An 18,637-nucleotide genomic window follows, 5' to 3' on the forward strand; every position below is an offset into this window, starting at 1 on the left:
ACTCCGCGCCGTTGCAGCAACGTGCGGCTGAGTCAAGGGCGTCGGTGTGCTTTCATTCCTTCATGTTAACAGTATTCCTGAGTCATAGTACACCATGCACTGATTCATTCAGGTTGTGGATTCGTGATTGTGCCTGCGTTGCGTACGGGTCTAGACTTGGCCCTGCCTAACACGATTCACGACTATTCACAACTCGAGATTCCGTTATTCCGTGATACGGCGATGGTGGGCTGACATCTTCCGGGTCTTTGTACTTGCTCCTTGCAGCTGATCTCGATCTGCTCTTCGCGTGTCAAACGCCATAGTGGTAAACAAAGTTTGGGAAGCGAGAGCTTGTGCTTGTTGCAAAGCCCTGACAGCGTCCTCTGTGCTTGTTTTGCCGAGTCTGACGCAGCTTCCGAATCGGCTCAGTCTCGCCTCAGTCTCGCCTCAGTCTCGCCTCATCTACATCAACCAGAGCATGAGCCTGACCGTGTGATTCCATATAATCACCCCAGCTCGATCCCTCCCGCTGCTCCATCACCTCATCCCCTTTTCGCTCGTCCATCTCCTCTGCTCGCCGCTCGCTGCTCGCCGTCGACTCGAGCCGCAGTCATGACCGCCTTTTCCACCTCGTTCGGTCGATTCGGCTCGATGCGCAAGCGTGAGTCCGTCAAGAAAACCGTACAGCCCATCGACGTCGTCGCTGCAAAGCAATACGATCATGATGGTCCATCCTCGGCATCTTCCAGCAGCTTGCTCACCCCACGACCTCACCACTACCGCAGCACCACTTCTTCTCCAGCAACTTCGGCCATCTGGACGTTTGCACCTGGCTCCTCTTCCACATCCTCGAGCGCACGCTTTGTTTCGCCTCCTACCTTTGTTTCCTCCTCGGCTCTCACTTCCACAGGTGTCTTGCAAAACGACTTGGAGGCACTCACCCCTCCACTCAGTCCTGTCCATCCAAACAGCGCTGCTGCAGCACAAGCTACTAAGTCGCCCCTCCGCCGAGCCCTTTCTCGCACTTTCTTCTTTGGCAGTGCACATGCCACTAATTCCGCTCACGCTCAATCCAGCGCTCCCCGCATCTCATCACCCATTCCCGTCGTTGTGGAAGCCACTGCTCCTCACGCTCCTCGTCCTGCGCGTCCCGCTCGGCCTGTCACTTGTCCTTCCACCGGCGTCTCGCCTCAGCCCAACGCGTTCGGGTTCAGCGCATCCGACATGACGCGATCACACACCGCCGGTTCTATCGTCATTACGCCCCCCACCGATGCCACCACTCGAAGGCGCAGTCGCACGCTCATGCCCTCTACCACGCTCACAGAATGCGATCGACCGACACCCTCTTGTTCGCAGCGTTCTCTCTCCTCTTCCTGGTCCAGTCGATTTTCTCGTCCATCCTCGCCCCTCGCCGCTACTAACGCTACTGACGCCGAAAACCGGGCTCTTGCTCCTCAGACGCCGTCGGCTCCTCCCGCATCTCCACGTGCATCGCTTCGTTCCATTCGACAAAAGCACGCGCGCAAGTCGCTCCACTCCATCTTTGGCCTGTCAGCCTCCCACACTTCCAGCACCCGGTCCGAGTCGGCTTCTCCGCACGCCTCGTCACGCCCACCTCCACGTCGTCGGTTGACCCGAAGTACCTCGGAAGAATCTTTCCACTGCCGTGGTCCTGGCTTTGATGCTCCTCCTGCTGCCGACACACGGCCTAGCGTCGACGAAGGTGTGTCGCGCTCGCTCGATGTAAACCCTCGTTCTTCTGCCGCCGTGCCGCGATCCGTCTCGCTCTACTCGTGCTCGTACCCCACTTCCATGCCGTCGAGCGGTGCAAGAAGGATGAGCGACTTTACCATCGATTCGTATCAAGAGGCTGTCCACGCATCCACTCGTGCAGCACACGACATCCTCAGCGAGATTGAAGCGGAGCAAGAATATGAATACGCGCTCGCTGGCTTGGGACTGTCCGATCCTCTGCCCGCCGCGCCTAGGGTCATTCCCAAACGTCTCTCGGCCACTTCGCAAATCTCGCTCACTGAAAGCATCCCTTCCTCGGTCCCATCTTCCTCGATGATCTCGCTCTCGTCGATCGAGGACCAACTCGGTTCAGCATCGTGGTCTAGCATCCCTTCGATGCAGAACTGGTTCTCAGCCTGCCCACCTACACCGCCCTCTTCGATCCGACTTCAGCTCGAATTCCGATCACTCCCACTGCCGTCTCCAGCCCTTCTCTGCTCGATGCCCAACCAGGTAGAGAAGGATGACAAAGCGAGACCGCTCTCTGGCATCTTTATCTCTTCCAACTCATCCGTGCTCGAGCTCAAAGAGACGATCGCCAACCGCATGCGTGAGTCAGGCTATCGTCTCTCGCCCAAGAACCTCACGCTCACGCTCCACCTCAACGAAGACGTCCGCGCCAACGCAGAGACGGCTCTTGGCTTAAAGCTCTCGGTCTACGGAAAGAACCCGGCTAAGGTGCTCGACGATAGCAGCAGGCTACTTTTCGAAGAGGGCGCTCAGGAGGAGGATTTGGTCGTTGTAGATTGCGACCCTTCGCAGATCCTTTGGAGCATCTAGCTCAAGCCTCGCTCACATATTTTTATCTAGGTTTTCTCTAATCTCGCTTCATCTTGCATGTTCTTGTTTCTTTATATACACATGATACCTCACAGCGCAAACTGAGCTGCCCCGCAATAGCATCATCCCTCTTTTCTATGTCTGTCCTGTATTGCTGGAAGCAGGTGTGTGATAATACAATAAGAGTCGTGAGTGGTGCGGCTGAATGGGCCGATGGCTGCTGTAACTGACGGAAAGGACGGCTTAGATGCTATGATGGCTCGTGACCTGATAGCGATCTTGGTTCGTCGCTGACACCTTCGCTGAGGCCATCGCTGTGTGCGCCGATGAGTGCTTCGCTGAGAGTGTCGCTCAGATCTTCTAGTTGGCCGCTGACATGGCAAGGTGTAGCGGTAGTGGTGGCGGAATTGGCTCTGGTTGAAGCTCTTGTTGTCCGCGTGGCTTTTGGCTTGGAGCTGCGTGTTGTGCGAGGCCGCGACTCGAGCGATCGGCGTGTTGCAGTAGAGTTGGGTTTGGCAACTGCATGGCTCGACTTGCCAAGCACGTAGTCGAGCCAGCGCTTCCAAGACTGTGCTCGTTTAGCCGCCATCTTTTCGGCTCGACGTCGCTCGAATGCGGCTCGATACCTTTCGTATCCTTCGCGAAACTCTGGACTGACGCTACTACTAAAGATGAGTTCGCCTCGGCTGTTCTGCGCGGGAGGTATCGACCAGGACGACGTGCTCGACGTTGACGAGCTTGCAGCACTCCGAATACGCGTGTTGAGATGCATGTTGAAGTTACGCAAACTGCGGTTCGCCTGTGGAACGAACTTGTTCGCCGACCGAATGCGCTCGGCATGCATGCCACTGGCAAAAAACAGAAACAGCGTCGTCAGACAGATCATAAGCACACCAGCTAGACTGTACTGCAGAAACACGGACGATCGCGGAGAGATCACCACAAAGTGCGACAGACACACGATAAAGCTGATAAAGCCAAACAGCAGCATTTCGTACTTGCGCTTTCGCGCCTGCAATCGAGCCGCATTCTGTTTGAGCCGTTCTTCAAAGATGAGCAGATCGCGAAACGTGGCTGCATCCGCGGTAGGGTGGAACGGCGTTTCTGGCTCCTTGTCAGCTTCTCTATGCTGCGTGCGACCTCGAAGCGATCCCTTGGGTGGCATTGTATGCCATGGTATGCGATGAGAGGCGATGCGATGCGATGCGATGCGGAGCGGACGTGGTGGTGTTGTCGAGCGAGATGATCGTGGATGCTTGCTTACCTTTATTTTCATTTCGCTTGGCAGGTCGCTCTTGGCTGTCTCACTCGTTGCTTGTAAATCGTGAATCGTCAATCACGAATCACGAATCACGAATCACGAATCGTGAATCGTAAATGTCTGTGCGCGCGTTCTTTGCAAAGGTGGAGGAAGAGTCGTGGGTCGCACCTGGCTGGCTGGCTGGCTGGAATCACCTTTCCCTTTACCATCCTTTCTGACGGCCTCGACGAGACAAGCGCGCTTCACAATGGAGACCACCTGGGCCCCACTCGTACCCACGACAATGGGCTCAGGGAGGGCCAGCACGTCGACAGATGCTGCGCGTGCCACAGCCGCCGCCACGTCGAATCAGGTCAACGACGTGTCGCTCGATCCGTTCTCGATCGGTTGCTTGCCTTCCACTGTGGTGCAGCGCATACTCAGCTTTGTCCCGGTGGCCGACCTTGCGAACTGTGCTCTAGCAGCCAGACCACTAGCGCGCTTTGTCGCCGACGAGAGGCTGTGGGCCCAGAAGCTTGCCTTTCTTCAGTACAAGCAAATACCTGGACGTGACCTCCGTTACAATCCAGATCTCTCCACCGTTTCGACTTCACGAGAAACCAAAGATGAAGCACGGCCAGATCGAAAGAACAGCGTCAGCTCTTGTTCAGCGAAACCCGACGCGAGTAGCGCTGTGTCCATGCCTCACAACCCATCCACAGTTAGCAACCACGACGATGACTTTGGTGACTTTGAATCCGCTACCATCACGAGTCCAGACGACGAGAGTTTCGGAGGCTTCCTCTCCTCGAAACCGACTCAGCCCGGCCAGAGTTTTTCTTCGGCTCCTGTCTTTTCGTATCGCGCCGAGTCGAGGCTTCCTATGCCAAGCACAGATCCGGATTCAGCCTACCAGACGTTTAAGCGCATCGCCATCTCGCTGAAACCGTTTATCCAGAGTCTGCTGTTCGAGACGTCACCGACAACGTCGCTAGTGTTCACCGATCCCAGCTTGTCGTCGCTCTCATCGCAGGCGCAGATGATCTGCAATGTGGCGCGCTTCACAGGTCCGCTCGTTCTCGGCTCCTTCGCCAGAACCCGCTCGACAGTTTCTGAAGATCCACAAGCTTACTCGGATGGCTTGGATTCAGAATCGAGGCTGCGCATGTCGATCAGCCAAGCAGCCGACTACCTCGAAGGTGTTCTCTTGTCCGCTTTCGAAGGAGCCGATGCGAGACGCACCGATGCATTGCGTGCGGGGCAACGGGGTATGGACGTCAACAAAGCGGTCGAGCGCGCCGAGCGCGACATGAACGAACATGCTACCTTGATCTGGAATCTCGCCATCTCGACCGCCAAGTCATTATCGCACTCCGACTTGGTCGATAGTAGCTCCACAGTAGCGCAAGCCGAGACGACCAACTTCTTGGCGCTTCTAGATCGTCCCGGTCACGCAGCGGCTCTGAGCTTTCTCGACAAACGCGATGCGCTTTTCAAGCGCACTCTGCATAGACCCGAGTCCAACTTTGTAAGCAGCTCGACACAGACGCGTCCAGCGCTCGACTTCACCGCCATGGACACATTTATGGCCGAAGTGCTTGCCAACCTCGAGACGGACGGTTCGCTTGTGGCACGCGTGTTTCCTGCAGAGCAGCAGGTGCTGCTTGCCTTTGCCAGCCGTCTCACCAACGAGGTAGTTGGCGAGTACATCAATGGAGTGCTGACCAGGGCTCGATCGATCGATCTGCATGTCTACCTTCAAGCGGCAGCTGCTACGTTTTTGCAGGCTCTCAAGGTGGCGGACACGTTGGAGACGATCGAGCCGCGGCATGTGCACTTTGTCACGCCCGCACGCTGCCGTGCGATTGTGCTGTCCATGTTCGAGGCGCATCTCGACGAGTATCTCCAGGAAGAGCGTGATTGGGTCCGCAATGTTATGGTAGACATCTGCAACGAGAGCGCAGGAGCGAGCAGATCAACAGATAGATCCAAGTCGAACCGCCGTGGCACGCCAGCTCAGACGATGGATACGGCGTTTCTGGCCAGCAGCAATCCAGCGCAGGTGAAGCGCAACGTGCTTAGCGGATTCAAGGATGTGCTGCTCATGCCGGTCACGGTGGTCCCGCGTGCAGCCGGAGCGGTCGGAGGAGCCGTGATCCGTACAGCAGGGACTGGACTCAGTCAGCTCAATCCGCTAAAGTGGCAGCAGAGTTCTGCAGCGGGCGGACGTAGTGTCAGTGCATCCAACTTGGCGCTGGGTACACCGCAACGGTCCAGCACGCCAGCGGCGGCGGGCGCGGTCGCAGCTAACAACGGATACGTCGATTTCAGCAAAGAGGTACTGGGCGGTCCGCAAGGTCACGTGATAGGAGACGACGACGATAGCGACGACGAAGAGGTGCAAGCCAGCACGGCTAATGAGAAGATGGACGACTTTGGTGGATTCGCCGATGCAAGTCTTACGACCGAATGGAACGAAAAAGGTGCGGATCAGCGCAACCAACGCGGCTCGGCGGGTTGCGGTGCTGAGGCGGTCGAGGTTGGAGAATGGGGAGCCAAGGTAGGTGTGGCGAAGGATGAGTCAGAGCGGCTACCTGTTACGACGGAGAAGCGGACGTCGGCTGGGGGGAACGAGAAGGGGTTTGAACGGCTGCAACTGCTTCTATCGCTGGATACGGCACTGTCGTTGATCCAGGTGCATCGCGAGTCGCTCAAGCGGATGGAGGCGTTTATGGTGTACCCTCGAGCGACGTTGCAGGGACGACGGGTTCAGGACGAGATTGAAGAAGTGTGCCTTTCGCTGTTTCAGGTGCTGGGCGAGCAGCATATGGCGGCTGGCTTCTCGCGGGCAACGCACTCGATTCAGCAGTGGAATCCACTTTGCGACAACGAGGCGAGCGACACGGACGAGCGGGCACCAAAGTCGACGCAGGTTCTTCCGCTCGTGCAGTTTTTCGAGCTGACACACATTGCGGATACTATCTCGCAGCTGTGTTCGGTGTACTTTTCACAGACGCTCGTGGGACTAGTTGGGCTAGATGTGGAGGATTTTTTGAACCCGGTGATTCGCGCCAAGAAGACGTTTGAGGCGAATCTGGACGAGTACGTTGCGTTGGGTCTATCGGTATCGGTGGATTTACTGATGAAGCGAGCCGAGTGGATCCTGTTCAGTCAGCGCGATCCTATGGACTACGCAGCGAGTAGTATAGCAGATCTAGGCTCGCCAACACGTGCTACACGCTCGACTCTGCAAATGCTATCGTACCACTGTTCGCTGCTGATCGGTGCGACCGATCGCGAGATCCTCGATCTGTTCTATACCGAAATCGGATCGCGCCTCTTCCATCTGCTCTGCAAACACGTCAAGTCACTCACCATCTCGCAAACCGGTGGGTTCCAACTCATCTCGGACCTCAACCACATCTCAACATTCATCGCACAGCTCAAATCCAAAGACACACACCTAGCCACCCTGTACAACTCGCTCAAAACGCTCGCCAACTACTACATCGTAGACGGCCATCAACTCATCGCTCTCCTGAAAAAAGACTCGTCCGCCCAGGACGGCGTCAAACCGCACCGCGTCGATGGCTTCGTCTTTGGCCAGGAGGAGCTCTACGAGTTTCTCAAGTCACGCCAGGACTTCAGGCTGATTGAGAAACACGTTGATCACGAGATCTTCGGCTTCAAGTTGAGCGAGGATTGCATTGTGTGCTAGCACCGGCAGGCGCAGGCCGAGGCGCAACAGGCAGAGGGTTGCGTTAAGCTTTTGCGATTTTGTACGACAAAGAACGAAATGACTAGTGTTTACCATTGGCTGCGACTGCGACATTGACCGCGTCAGCAATCACAGCTTCGCGCTTTGAAATGTTGCTAAGCGCCGAAAGAACCGCCTTGAGCGAAGCAGTGGTGATATCGACATCGATACCGACGCCCCAGAAACCGGGCGCCTTTTTCTCGCCGATCTGCGCCTTCTGAAGCGGGTCGATAAGTTCCACATAACTTGCAGCTTGCGCTTTGCTACCATTGGCGCCGGCGGCGCCCGCCGCGCCGGTCTGCAGGGACGACGACTTTGTAATCGCATGTTCGCTGTACTCGCGAATCTCGGCCTTGATGCCAAACGTTGACTCGATCGCGTCGAGCAACGCCGAGAGCGCACCGTTACCCGTGCCGGTAAGCTCGTGCACCGTGCCCTGGTACAGGATCTTACCGGTAAATCGACGATGACGCGGGGTCTCAACTCCCGAATCTGCGTCTTCCGAAGTAATGCTGCTCGAAAGGTCGTCCGAGAGCGAATAGCCACGCAGAGCGAATCGAGCCTCGCTCTTGCTCGCCACGGCTGCGCCCACTTGCAGCGACGCGAGCGACGCGATCGAGCCAACGTGGTAGGTCTGCGTAAAGATGCGCGTGATATCTTCGCTCGTCATCTCCTTGCCCGTACGATCGGCGACTTGCTGGATCACCTGGTAGAACGCCACCTGCATCCTTCGTGGCAGATCGAGTCCCAGACTCTGCGCCACAAGGTATGCAACACCGCCTTTGCCCGATTGCGAGTTGACACGGATCACAGCCTCGTACGTGCATCCAAGGTCGACAGGGTCGATAGGCAGATACGGGATTTCCCAAGTATTGTCGCCCTCCGAGATGCGTTTAGCCTGCGCGGCGAAACCTTTCTTGATGGCGTCCTGATGGCTTCCGGAGAAGGCGGTGAACACGAGGTCTCCCGCATACGGATGACGAGGATGAACAGGGATATCGTTGCATCCACTGACGACGTCGACGACCGACTGAATATCTGAAAGGTCCAGCTCGCCCGGCTGGATACCCTGCGAAAACAAGTTGAGCGCCAGCGTGACAATGTCGACATTGCCCGTGCGCTCGCCGTTGCCAAACAGGCAGCCTTCGACACGATCACCACCGGCAAGCAAGCCGAGCTCGGTAGCTGCGACCGCACAGCCTCGATCGTTGTGCGGATGCAGCGAGACAATGACTGACTTGCGGTCGGTGATGTTGTTGCAAAAGTACTCGATCTGGTCGGCGTAGTGGTTCGGAGGGCCTACCTCGACTGTGGCCGGAAGGTTGAAGATGATCGGCTTATCGTGGCTGGCTTTTCCCCAAGCTGTGCGCACCTCTTCGCAGATCTTGACGGCAAAGTCCATCTCGGTCTGCGTAAACGTCTCGGGCGAGTACTCGTACTTGAAGTTGGTGCCACCGTTTTCGGGTTTCGAATAGTGGTCGACGAGTTGACGAACGATCTTGGTGTGTCGTACGGCAAGCTCGATCGTCTGTTCTTGTGAGTTGTTGAACACGACGTTGCGGAAGAGGGGCGACGAAGCGTTGTACATGTGCAGGATGACGTTTTTGGCGCCCTTGATGGACTCGAACGTACGTCGAATCAACTCCTCACGCGCGGGAGTGAGCACTTGAATGTAGACATCATCGGGGATCATGTTTTGCTCGATAATGTGGCGAACAAAGCCAAAGTCGGTATCGGAAGCAGAAGGGAAGGCGACTTCGATCTCCTTGAAACCCACTTCGACGAGCTTCTGGTAAAACTTGAGCTTCTGCTCGCCGGACATGGGGTTAATGAGAGCCTGGTTGCCATCTCTTAGATCGACCGAGGTCCAGATTGGCGACTTGGTTTGCACCTTTGTGGGCCACGTTCGATTGGCAAGGTGGATGGGTGTGTAGGGCTTGTACTTGTCACCTGGGATCATTGGCGCCATGGTGGAAGCTGTACAGAAGGTGGCGAGGCAAGTCTTGTTGAGGGGTATCTTTGGAGGTGTGCGAGCGCCAGTGATGGTTGCTGGGCCAAGATGGTTTTGATTGAGCCGATGAGAAGCAAAGAGGCGATGATGGTGAGAAGAAACAAACGAGTCGACGGTGTGAGTCACGACTTGACAAATTACGAGTTCCAAGCGTGCAACGTGCAAAACGCCAGAAGAGCTGAGTCGGAGCCAACACTCGTGACTCAAATCACGAACCACGAATCCGCTTGAGAAGAAAGAACCACGAATCACGAATTGAGCAGCCGGTGCACCACACGAACGACGTTGGCGATTTTTCTCTCTTTGAGCGATCCAACCCAACCGACTCAGAGCATAGAGTCACGAGCACAGTCACGAGTCTCTGAGTCACAAGTGACTCACCTGTCATGTGAACAAGCTTGAAGGCAGCGCAAATTCACACGTGAATTATTTGAATGGAGAACTGAGAAGAAGAAAGTAAGATAGGCTCACCGCTGTGACGTGTGACTCGATGCTGAACATTCACGATTCACGATTCACGATTCACGATTCACACCGAGTGTGAGTTGACCCTCGTGCCCAAATGTAGTATTGTTGTAATCTTTGGTCTCACATTTAAAAAAATTAGTCACGGACACGGGAGACGGGAGTCAATCACAATCGTGAATGCACGTGATTCGTGATTCAGGGTCCAGGCGAGGGAGCAAAGGTAGTTGTGAACGGATAGAAAGGGAAAACTACACGAGGAAACGCTCTACACCGTTGCCTTTGACCTCAGCTCGTCGCCTTTCAGCTTGACCATCAATACTGACAATGTCGGGCAACCGTGCTGGCTCGTCCAACGGCACACATGACGTCAACATGCTGGTAAATCGAGCTCTGGCGCCCGGACACTCTCCTGTGCCGTGCTCGCAGTCCAAGCTGAACGCACATGCGTGCAGCAGAGCGCCAGCCAAACCAATTGAAAACCCGGCAAGCACTGAAAATGGTGTCCAAGTGCCATCCGAATGGCCGAAAGATGTGGTCTACATCACACAGAACTTGGTGGCATCCTCTGTACCCGATGCAATTGCGCAAACCTACCTGCTTTCGCCCTCATCCTCGAGCGCTGCTCCCTCAAGCAGCCAAGTTGCGGCAGGATCGAGTGCATACCGCCACCTACCGCAAGCAACACACAACCAAGGTCGACCGCAAACTCTCTACACGGCGTCGATACAGCGCCAAGTGCCTCTAGTCGTCCATGCTATCGACCAGCATACGCCATGGTGTCCCGAATCCTTCCACTCGACCAGCCGCAATCTGAGCTGTCATCCTGCAGCTGGTTCGTTTGGCCTCTTTGCAGCGCAAGACATTGCACCCAACACCTTTCTCAGGCCTTACCTGGGTGTACTTCATACCAAAGCGGATGCCGATTTCTACTCGACATACGACTTGAGCCTCTGTCACGACTCTAGGCTCGCAAACTCTCGCTCAAGCACCTCGAAAGACATGGTCAACCACATCGAGTCGCTGTCGTTGGAGCCTCAGGCAGACGCAGAATGGCACAATGCAACAGCACTCTACCTCGACAGCCGATATTGGGGCAACGAATCACGCTTTGTCAATGACTATCGCGGCATAGCTCCAAAGCCAAACGTCGAATTTCGATCTTTCGTCCAGCTCGGCGAGGATGGACAGCAACGCTTCCAGATGGGCTTATTCGCAACGCGGCCGGTTCGAAAGGGCCAAGAACTGCTGATCAACTACGGAAAGAGTTTTTGGGTCCATTTCGCCCAGTTGAACCAGAGAAAAATTGACAACAAAGGCCAGACTGCTGACCAGACGCCAACAGAAGAACGCACGCCAGATGCAGACGCCAACAAAGCAGTCGATCCAATCCAAGCCATGTTGCAGCGCAGTCAACTGCGCATCTCAAAAACATCAGCGGCTGTACAACGTCGGCCTCATCTTGTGCATCCTCGTACATAATTGTCGTCGTTCATTTGTGGTTGTTAGTAGACAAGCATATTGGCTATCACTCGCGCAACTGCATCAACAGCCACCACTATCGTAGGCGTAATCAAGCTCGCTCTGGCTGTTCCCAGTCGCGGTGTGATTGAGCGCTGGGTCGCCAAACGCATCGCAAGTCGGCAGCCTCTTGCTTTCTTTGTATGTCAAATGACAACTCACTCATATGCGTGGGCTTTCACAGTCACGTGGAGCGTTTGCGATACCTACGACTGTCAACACGTCAATGAGAGGCAAACGCGGCATCTCGAACACACGCCTGCAACGTTTCGACTTGGTTGTCAGGTACTAGGTGCAATATTTACAACTCGACATTTGGCGTCAACGCGCAACTGGTTCAACGACGCTTTCGACTCTTATCACCCTTGCCCGTGTAGGATAGGTTGTCGCTGTTCTTGGAAGCGTTTTTTCCGGCGACCTGGCTGAGCGGTACGTAAGCGTAGGGGCTCTTGCCGTTACGGATGACATCTCCGCCACCGCGCTTGGCTCGGAACTCCTTCCCGATGGATTCCTTGACACGCTTCTTGCGGTCGGCTTGACCACTGGCTTGCTTGGCGCTCTGCACCTGTCGTGCTCGGTCCTGTGCTTCTTCGACGGCCATCTGTTCGAGCTCCATCTCGCGTTCGGCTTCGCGCGTACGCTTGTTGTTCTTGTTGAACTTGACCGCTCCTCCGCGTACGTGCGACATGCCGTCAACGCCGCGCGCCTGGTTGAGGTAAGCCGTACCGGCACCTTGCACGTCAAAAGCGTCCGCATCTTCGTCTTGAGTAGCAGCAAACGAGACGCGCTTGGACGCTGCGTTACTGGTGTGCCTGCTCGAAGCCGCCTCGTCATCGTCAATCACCATGCGCCCTGTGGCTTGGTCGAGTGCAAACTTGCTAGCTTCTTGTCCCGGCTGTCGCTTCCTGTTGCGAGCGTTGACCGAGTTCTTGGCGTTCGGGTTGGTCAGCGAGATACGGGCCGTCGCACTGCGATCGAGAAGGTCCATCGGAACCTGGTCGTCATCGTCCATCTCAATGTAAGCCTCGTCCTGCTGCTTGGCACGACGCCGATTCGCTCGGCCTCCGTGTTCATCAGCATTGCCACTGCCTCCATTCTTGCGATTCCGATTGCGCGCCAAAGCACTCGCTGTACCCGCTTTGCGTCGGTCGACGTCGGCAGTTTCAGTTTCGTTTTCGTCGGCATCGTCGTCCGACTCGGAAATGTCCGACTCAGATCCATACACGACCTCCTCAAACGCGTCGTTGCCTCCCTTGGTCTTGAGGATGCGAGGTGCAAGCGCAGGCTCGTCATCGTCTTGGAACACTCGAGCCTCGCGCTCAGCAGCTGCATCTGCCTTCTTGCGTTTAGCTCGCTCCTTGCGCTTGCGGATGTTGTTGATGAGCTTGCGATTGTCTTGGTCGGTAAGCTCGTAGATGCGTTCAAAGCCGAATCGACGCAGCAGACGTTCGAAAATGTGACGCACCTTCACCTTGAAGTGCTGCTTGTGCTCCGTGGACCATCCAAGCAGCGCCGGGATCAGCTTGGGCAGGTGCGCATCGATGAGCGCCGTATTGAAATCTACAATGGCCACCTTGACAAAGCCGATGGCCGACTTGACAATCTCGCGGTTCGCCGATTGCAGGTATACTTGGATCGTACTGAGCAGCTCGTCGAGCACGCTCTGCTCGAGCGTTTCTTTGAACTCGTAGACGAGTCGTGAAAGTGCCGTGATCGTGGCGCTGATCATGTGTGGCGTAGTGCCCGCAAGGCCGGCAGCGACCATGGTCAGGTATTCGCTAATTGAGGCCGACACAAGCCCGACATGAGCCATCTGGCTGTCGTCGTCGTCTTTCTGCTGAGCAGCGACAGTATCAGCATGGCCCTCGACGAGCTGACGATGGATCACACCGCCTTGCTCCATCTTGTAGCCCATCTGCACTAGCAACTCATAGGCGTTCTGACGAGTGAGAGCGTTGACTTCCTTGGTGGCGAGCACTGCCTCAGGAATGATGCTGGGCAAATGGTGCAGTTCGTCCGAGGGGATGTGGGGTACGAGTGTGGCGAGCAGCAGAACTCGATCGCGCTTGGCGCCGAGAGCCACGCTGGCCGTCGATTCACGCAGCTTGTCGAGTAACTCGCCGACGCGATTGGCTCGCTTGTCAGCACCAACCAAGAGGATCTGCTTGCCAGCATCGCCCTCGAGCAGCCGACTGAGAATGCGGTAGCTCTTCTTTTGCACGGTCGAGTCATGCGAACGCAGCACATTGTCCTGGCAGATGAGCGAGAACAGGTCAACAGCCGAGCCATTCGTGCTCTTGTCGAGATGCGCGATCAGTGCCGAGAGCAGATCGAGCATCGTGTAAGCGACCGGCGGCGGCGTGTTGGGGTTCTCTTTCTGGTTGCGCTTCTGTTTCGTGGGAAGCGTTGGCAATGCCTGCTCAAGCGTCGTCTTGACCTTGAGATAGGTGTTCTGCACGTCTTGTGCCGACATGACGCGCAGGTAAGCAGCGATGGTGTCGTACACAAATCCGCGACCCTCTCCTGGCGACTGCGAAAACACGTTGAAGAGCACTGCAAGCAGGTTCGGAGCGATGGCCGAAAGATGCGCAATGTTGGCCTTGCCGTCGGCCTGGTCCAAACCAAATGCATGTTTGAGCGAATCCGAAGGTGCACCGGACGAGACGAGCGCTTCATTGCGGTAGACCAGAGCTTGAAGACCGCGGCAGATCGAGGGACGCAAGTTCGGCTGAGTGTAGAGCACATTGGTGAGCAGCTCGGCAAACTGTCGTGTAAACGCCGAGATAAGATCGCGAGGCATGGCGCAGTAAGCAGGGAACAGAGCCCAGATCTGCTCGGTGAGCGCCTCGTACATCTTGGCCTCGACGGGGCGACCATCGGTTTCGGCTTGTTGACGCTTGTTAAAGATCTTCTCCGAGAGTGAGACCAGCTCGCCAGTAAAGTGGCTGAGCTCGGTATTGTTGATCTTGGTGCGGATCAGCGGAAGCAGCCAGGCGCGACCGGGACCTTGAGCTTCACCGAAGAGATTGAGCGGCAACGCTTCCAGTAGCAGACGCGGGCCGCACACCTCGACCGCAGCAGCGATCACCGTGTCGGCGTACTCGCGATGCTCAAAAGTGGGCTCCTGACGCAGCTCGGCGATGGTCTGTACAATGTGCATCGTGAGCGAGGCTGCAGCAGGGTGTGGCGGTTGCGTGTTGGCAACGTAGTGGTAGCGCAAGCGCGTGATGAGCGAGGCGAGCACCGAGAGAATCTCTGCACGCGCGTGCATGTATTGAAGAGAATCTTTGCCGAGCGCATCCTCGATAGATTGAATCAGAGCGAGCAGAGAAGCGTTGCTGGCTTTCTTTTTGGAAAAAGAAGCGCTGAGCGCATCAGCGATGGCAGCATCGGGGACACAGTAACGCAAAAGCGCGATCAGCACGTCGCGACCGGCCGAGCGGACAGCAGGCGCAGTGCGCGAAGCATCCGACCTGGCCGACATGGAAAGCGCCCAAACATCGTTCCATACGTGCGGAGTGAGACGCCAAGCGGGCTCACCGTCGGCAAAGCGCGAGTAGGCCGACATGGCGTGTTCGAGAGCGCGAAGGTAGGCAGGAAGCAGCTGAACGTCAGAGCTGGAAGGGACGAACGCGGGTGAACGGAGCGAGTCCAAGAGGTTTGAGAGTGTCTTTTCGCCAATACTGCTGGCGCTGGACGTCAGATGCGGCTGAATGAGAAGAGCGTCTGCCTGAGAGGCGCCGGACGAGATGTTGGGTCGACAGGTTTTGAGGAATGCCTCAAAGACGTCGAAAGCGGCGACAGTGAGGAAAGGGTTCTGGAGACCAGGCAAGCGGAGCAGAGCAGCGACGAGCTCATCGACTTGAGCAACGGGCAAAATGTTGATGGTCTGCTTGGCAAATCCACAGACCCAAATGCCGACGGAAGCTGTGTCGCCTTGGTTCTGTCGCAGAGCGGCAGCGGCTTGTGCCTGTTTGGCCGTGCCGGACTTCTTGTCGTACTTGGGATGGAATGGGTCGTCCTTGTTCTTGTTTTTGGCATTGGAGGTCGAGACAGAGCCGGCATCGGCAACGTGAGTCAAGGTCGAGATAATCCAGTCAAAGGTGATTTTGAGATAGGGGTGGTACGGTTTGACAGAGGCGGCTGCTGTGGTGGGTAGGATGGCTGTGACGAGGAGCTGTGCACGTCTTCGCACCTTGGGACGCGAGTCGGCGCACAGATTGAGAGCAGCCAACCAACAGGAGCGCAAAGGGAGATCGCTTTCGAGATGGGAAACGTCATTGTCGAATGCCTTGTAGATAGCCTCAAGGATGGCAAGCGCCGATTTGAGTGCGGAAGCGTAGTTGTCTGCAGCCGAGGTATCGTTCACGTTGAAGGTGGTTGGGTGAGGCGAGCTGAGCAGCTTTCCGATGGCGGGTACAACGGATGAGAGCTTTGCGCGGATGATGCCTGCCGACACGTGAGGAGCGACGATGGACAAGAGGTACAAAACGTTGTTGAGGAGCAAGGATGGCGACGAGGGCGAGCTGGAGAGTTGGAGCATCGACTCTAAAGCGAGAAAGTATTCGGCGGGAGCACGCTGAACAAAGGCGTGCTGAGAGGCAGCTACGGATGATGCTGATGTTGAGCCATTGCTGGTGTCCTGCTCGGCAAGCGTGGCTTCTACAGCGGCGAGGAGCTGAGCAGGGCCCTTTTGGTTTTCGAGTTTCGAGTTGGTGTGGTGGCGAATCTTGGAGAGAGCGCTGTGAAGACTATCCAGGCTGGCAGCAGCGGATGCCGAAGCATCCATATCGATCGAGGCCATCGCACAAGGCTGATTGCTGTGATGCTACGATGCTGCGATGCTGTGGAGGGTATCAGAGTAAAGCAAGGAAAAGGAAGGAGGGGGGTTCAAGCAGCAACCAGAAGGTGCTTTTTGAAAAGCAGACTGTGCTCGACACACAGCAGCTGAGAAGATGTGGAAGCTATCTGTAGTCAATGAGTTAGCAATGATCAGCTGTTCTGCAACGATGTGAAGACTTGGTGTGGGTATGGAAGAGAAGCAGAAGCAGAAGCAGAAGCAGAAGCAGAAGCAGAAGCAGTAAGGATGAGAAGGAGGTGAGTGATTTGGTGTCGAGAAGAGTCTGTCAGTATTGCACTTTTTTCCTTTCTTCCAGCGCTTATGTCTCCTTTTTTTTTTTTTTTTTTTTTTTTGGTTTTCTTCTTGTGTTTGCTGAAGCTGAAATTTTGGCAGTTTCACGGCAGTCTTTAGAAAAAGACATTCGTGATTCGTGATTTTGACCGACCGTCTGTAATCAAAAATCGTGAATTTTGCTTTGCTTTGCTCTGAATTGAGTTGCGTTGCGTTTCGCTGCTAAAACAAAAAACAAAACAAAAAAGAGAAAAGAGAAAAAGATTTAAAATCGTTTCAAGGGTCCATATCTGGACGCCTCACGCTTGTTTGACTGCTCACAGCTGACAGTCACTTACATAATCCCGGATGATGTCTGCATCGACGTCAGCATGCGCCGTTTAAAGTTGCAACTACGAATTCGTGATTGATGCAATGCGATGCGATACGATCCGATGCGACACGATCTGATCCGATCCTATTCGCGATGCTGTTGACGATTGAGCGGCACAGTCACGAATATCACACGAATCACGAATAATTACGAATATCCTCGAAGCACCACTCAACGGCTTTGATTTGTCACACGATTCGTTCTTCTTGTCGGTGCTTCTCGTCCTACCCTTTGCTCCTGTGTTCGATGCAATCCAGGCTTCTCTCTCTGGTTTCATCCCATCTTGTGTCTAAGCGCTGTTTCATCGCTCGCAGTGCTGCCCTTGCGCCGCTTCTCCTTCACCCCCAACGTCTACGTCTCACTTGCCCTCGCTCCTTTTCTTCTCAACAATCTGGCCCACGCAAGATGGCTTCTTCCAACGCTACCAACAGTACCAGTGCCGCCAGTGCTGCCAACACCAACTCGTCTGCTTTCAAGAGTGCCGAATTGGCTGCTTTGAGCGGCGTCGAGGCTGCTAAGCGTGCTGCTGCGTACGCTGCCGTTGACAACCACGTCAAGCCGCAGCACGAGATCATTGGTATTGGCTCGGGCTCAACGGTGCCTTATGTTGTTGAGCGAATTGCTCAACAGGGACCTGCTGTGAATGCAAAGCGTTGGTTCGTTCCCACCGGCTTCCAGTCACGCGAACTCATCATCAACGCCGGCCTTCGTCTCGGTGATGTGGATAGCTTCCCCAGCATCGACGTCACTATCGATGGCGCTGACGAGGTCGACAATGCGCTCAACTGCATCAAGGGCGGCGGTGCTTGTCATTTGCGCGAAAAGGTACTCGCCGAAGCCGCCAATGAATTTGTCGTAGTCGCTGACTACCGCAAGAATGGATCGCAGCTCGGCACAAAGTGGCTGCAAGGTGTCCCCATCGAGGTCGCTCCGTTTGCCTATGCAAAAGTGCTTCAGAACCTCAAAAAGATGGGTTCTGACAAGGCGGTCCTTCGCATGGGCAAGGCAAAAGCCGGTCCCGTCGTTACAGATAATGGCAACTTTTGCATCGATGCTCCCTTCCCCGAAGCACAGATGAAGGATCCCTCTGATTTGCTCAAGCGTATCAAGTTGCTCACCGGTGTACTTGAGGTCGGTCTGTTTTGCAACATTTGCAAGTCCGCCTACTTTGGCAACGATGACGGCACCATCACCATCAAAACCGCCGCCGGAGATGTGCAAGAGGGCGTCCACTTTGACGTCTCCAAGGCGCCTGCAACAGCATAATTGTTCGGCGCTTGTTACGTATTATACAGCATCCCACCCTGACCATACTCAGTCATGACCATACTCAGTGATGCATTTCAAAGCCAGCCGACTGTTGTGCGACTGTGGGGCTTTTGCAAGATGTCCGAGATGCTCGCTGACAGCCAAGACGTGGTCACGATTCGCGCTGTAACGCGCTTGATCGCATTGGCGTCAAAGTTGTCCTCAGCTTTTGGTCTGGTGTCCGCTGCAAGTCGACGCAGCGTTGGCCGCCGTCGCCAAGTGCTTAGGCTGACAACGTTAGCTTCGCTTGTGTGGCTTTAGATCTGTGATCG

The 18,637-nt window shown here is 55.5% G+C and overlaps 7 protein-coding genes across 7 annotated transcripts; 4 read left to right on the forward strand and 3 right to left on the reverse strand.

Annotated features, from left to right (window-relative positions):
• Positions 1-594: 594 nt before the first annotated feature.
• On the forward strand, positions 595-2,559 carry UMAG_10888 (uncharacterized protein; the record flags this gene model as incomplete). The annotated part of the gene is made up of 1 exon (XM_011392491.1): positions 595-2,559. One exon carries the CDS (start codon positions 595-597, stop codon positions 2,557-2,559), a length of 1,965 nt encoding a protein of 654 aa, XP_011390793.1.
• A 250-nt stretch (positions 2,560-2,809) lies between these two features.
• On the reverse strand, positions 2,810-3,724 carry UMAG_04154 (uncharacterized protein; the record flags this gene model as incomplete). The annotated part of the gene is made up of 1 exon (XM_011392342.1): positions 2,810-3,724. One exon carries the CDS (start codon positions 3,722-3,724, stop codon positions 2,810-2,812), a length of 915 nt encoding a protein of 304 aa, XP_011390644.1.
• A 343-nt stretch (positions 3,725-4,067) lies between these two features.
• UMAG_10889 (uncharacterized protein) lies at positions 4,068-7,517 on the forward strand (the record flags this gene model as incomplete). The annotated part of the gene is made up of 1 exon (XM_011392492.1): positions 4,068-7,517. The coding sequence occupies one exon, from the start codon at positions 4,068-4,070 to the stop codon at positions 7,515-7,517; it is 3,450 nt and encodes a 1,149-aa protein (XP_011390794.1).
• Positions 7,518-7,599: 82 nt separating this feature from the next.
• UMAG_04156 (putative 2-isopropylmalalate synthase) lies at positions 7,600-9,525 on the reverse strand (the record flags this gene model as incomplete). The annotated part of the gene is made up of 1 exon (XM_011392343.1): positions 7,600-9,525. One exon carries the CDS (start codon positions 9,523-9,525, stop codon positions 7,600-7,602), a length of 1,926 nt encoding a protein of 641 aa, XP_011390645.1.
• Positions 9,526-10,359: 834 nt separating this feature from the next.
• On the forward strand, positions 10,360-11,514 carry UMAG_04157 (uncharacterized protein; the record flags this gene model as incomplete). Its single annotated transcript, XM_011392344.1, has 1 exon — positions 10,360-11,514. One exon carries the CDS (start codon positions 10,360-10,362, stop codon positions 11,512-11,514), a length of 1,155 nt encoding a protein of 384 aa, XP_011390646.1.
• A 376-nt stretch (positions 11,515-11,890) lies between these two features.
• UMAG_04158 (mRNA-binding protein RRP12) lies at positions 11,891-16,357 on the reverse strand (the record flags this gene model as incomplete). Its single annotated transcript, XM_011392345.1, has 1 exon — positions 11,891-16,357. One exon carries the CDS (start codon positions 16,355-16,357, stop codon positions 11,891-11,893), a length of 4,467 nt encoding a protein of 1,488 aa, XP_011390647.1.
• A 1,105-nt stretch (positions 16,358-17,462) lies between these two features.
• Positions 17,463-18,323, forward strand: UMAG_04159 (putative D-ribose-5-phosphate ketol-isomerase; the record flags this gene model as incomplete). Its single annotated transcript, XM_011392346.1, has 1 exon — positions 17,463-18,323. The coding sequence occupies one exon, from the start codon at positions 17,463-17,465 to the stop codon at positions 18,321-18,323; it is 861 nt and encodes a 286-aa protein (XP_011390648.1).
• Between the last annotated feature and the right edge of the window lie 314 nt (positions 18,324-18,637).

The sequence above is a fragment of the Mycosarcoma maydis genome, chromosome 12, assembly GCF_000328475.2.
Source record: "Mycosarcoma maydis chromosome 12, whole genome shotgun sequence".
Taxonomy (NCBI): Eukaryota; Fungi; Basidiomycota; class Ustilaginomycetes; order Ustilaginales; genus Mycosarcoma; species Mycosarcoma maydis.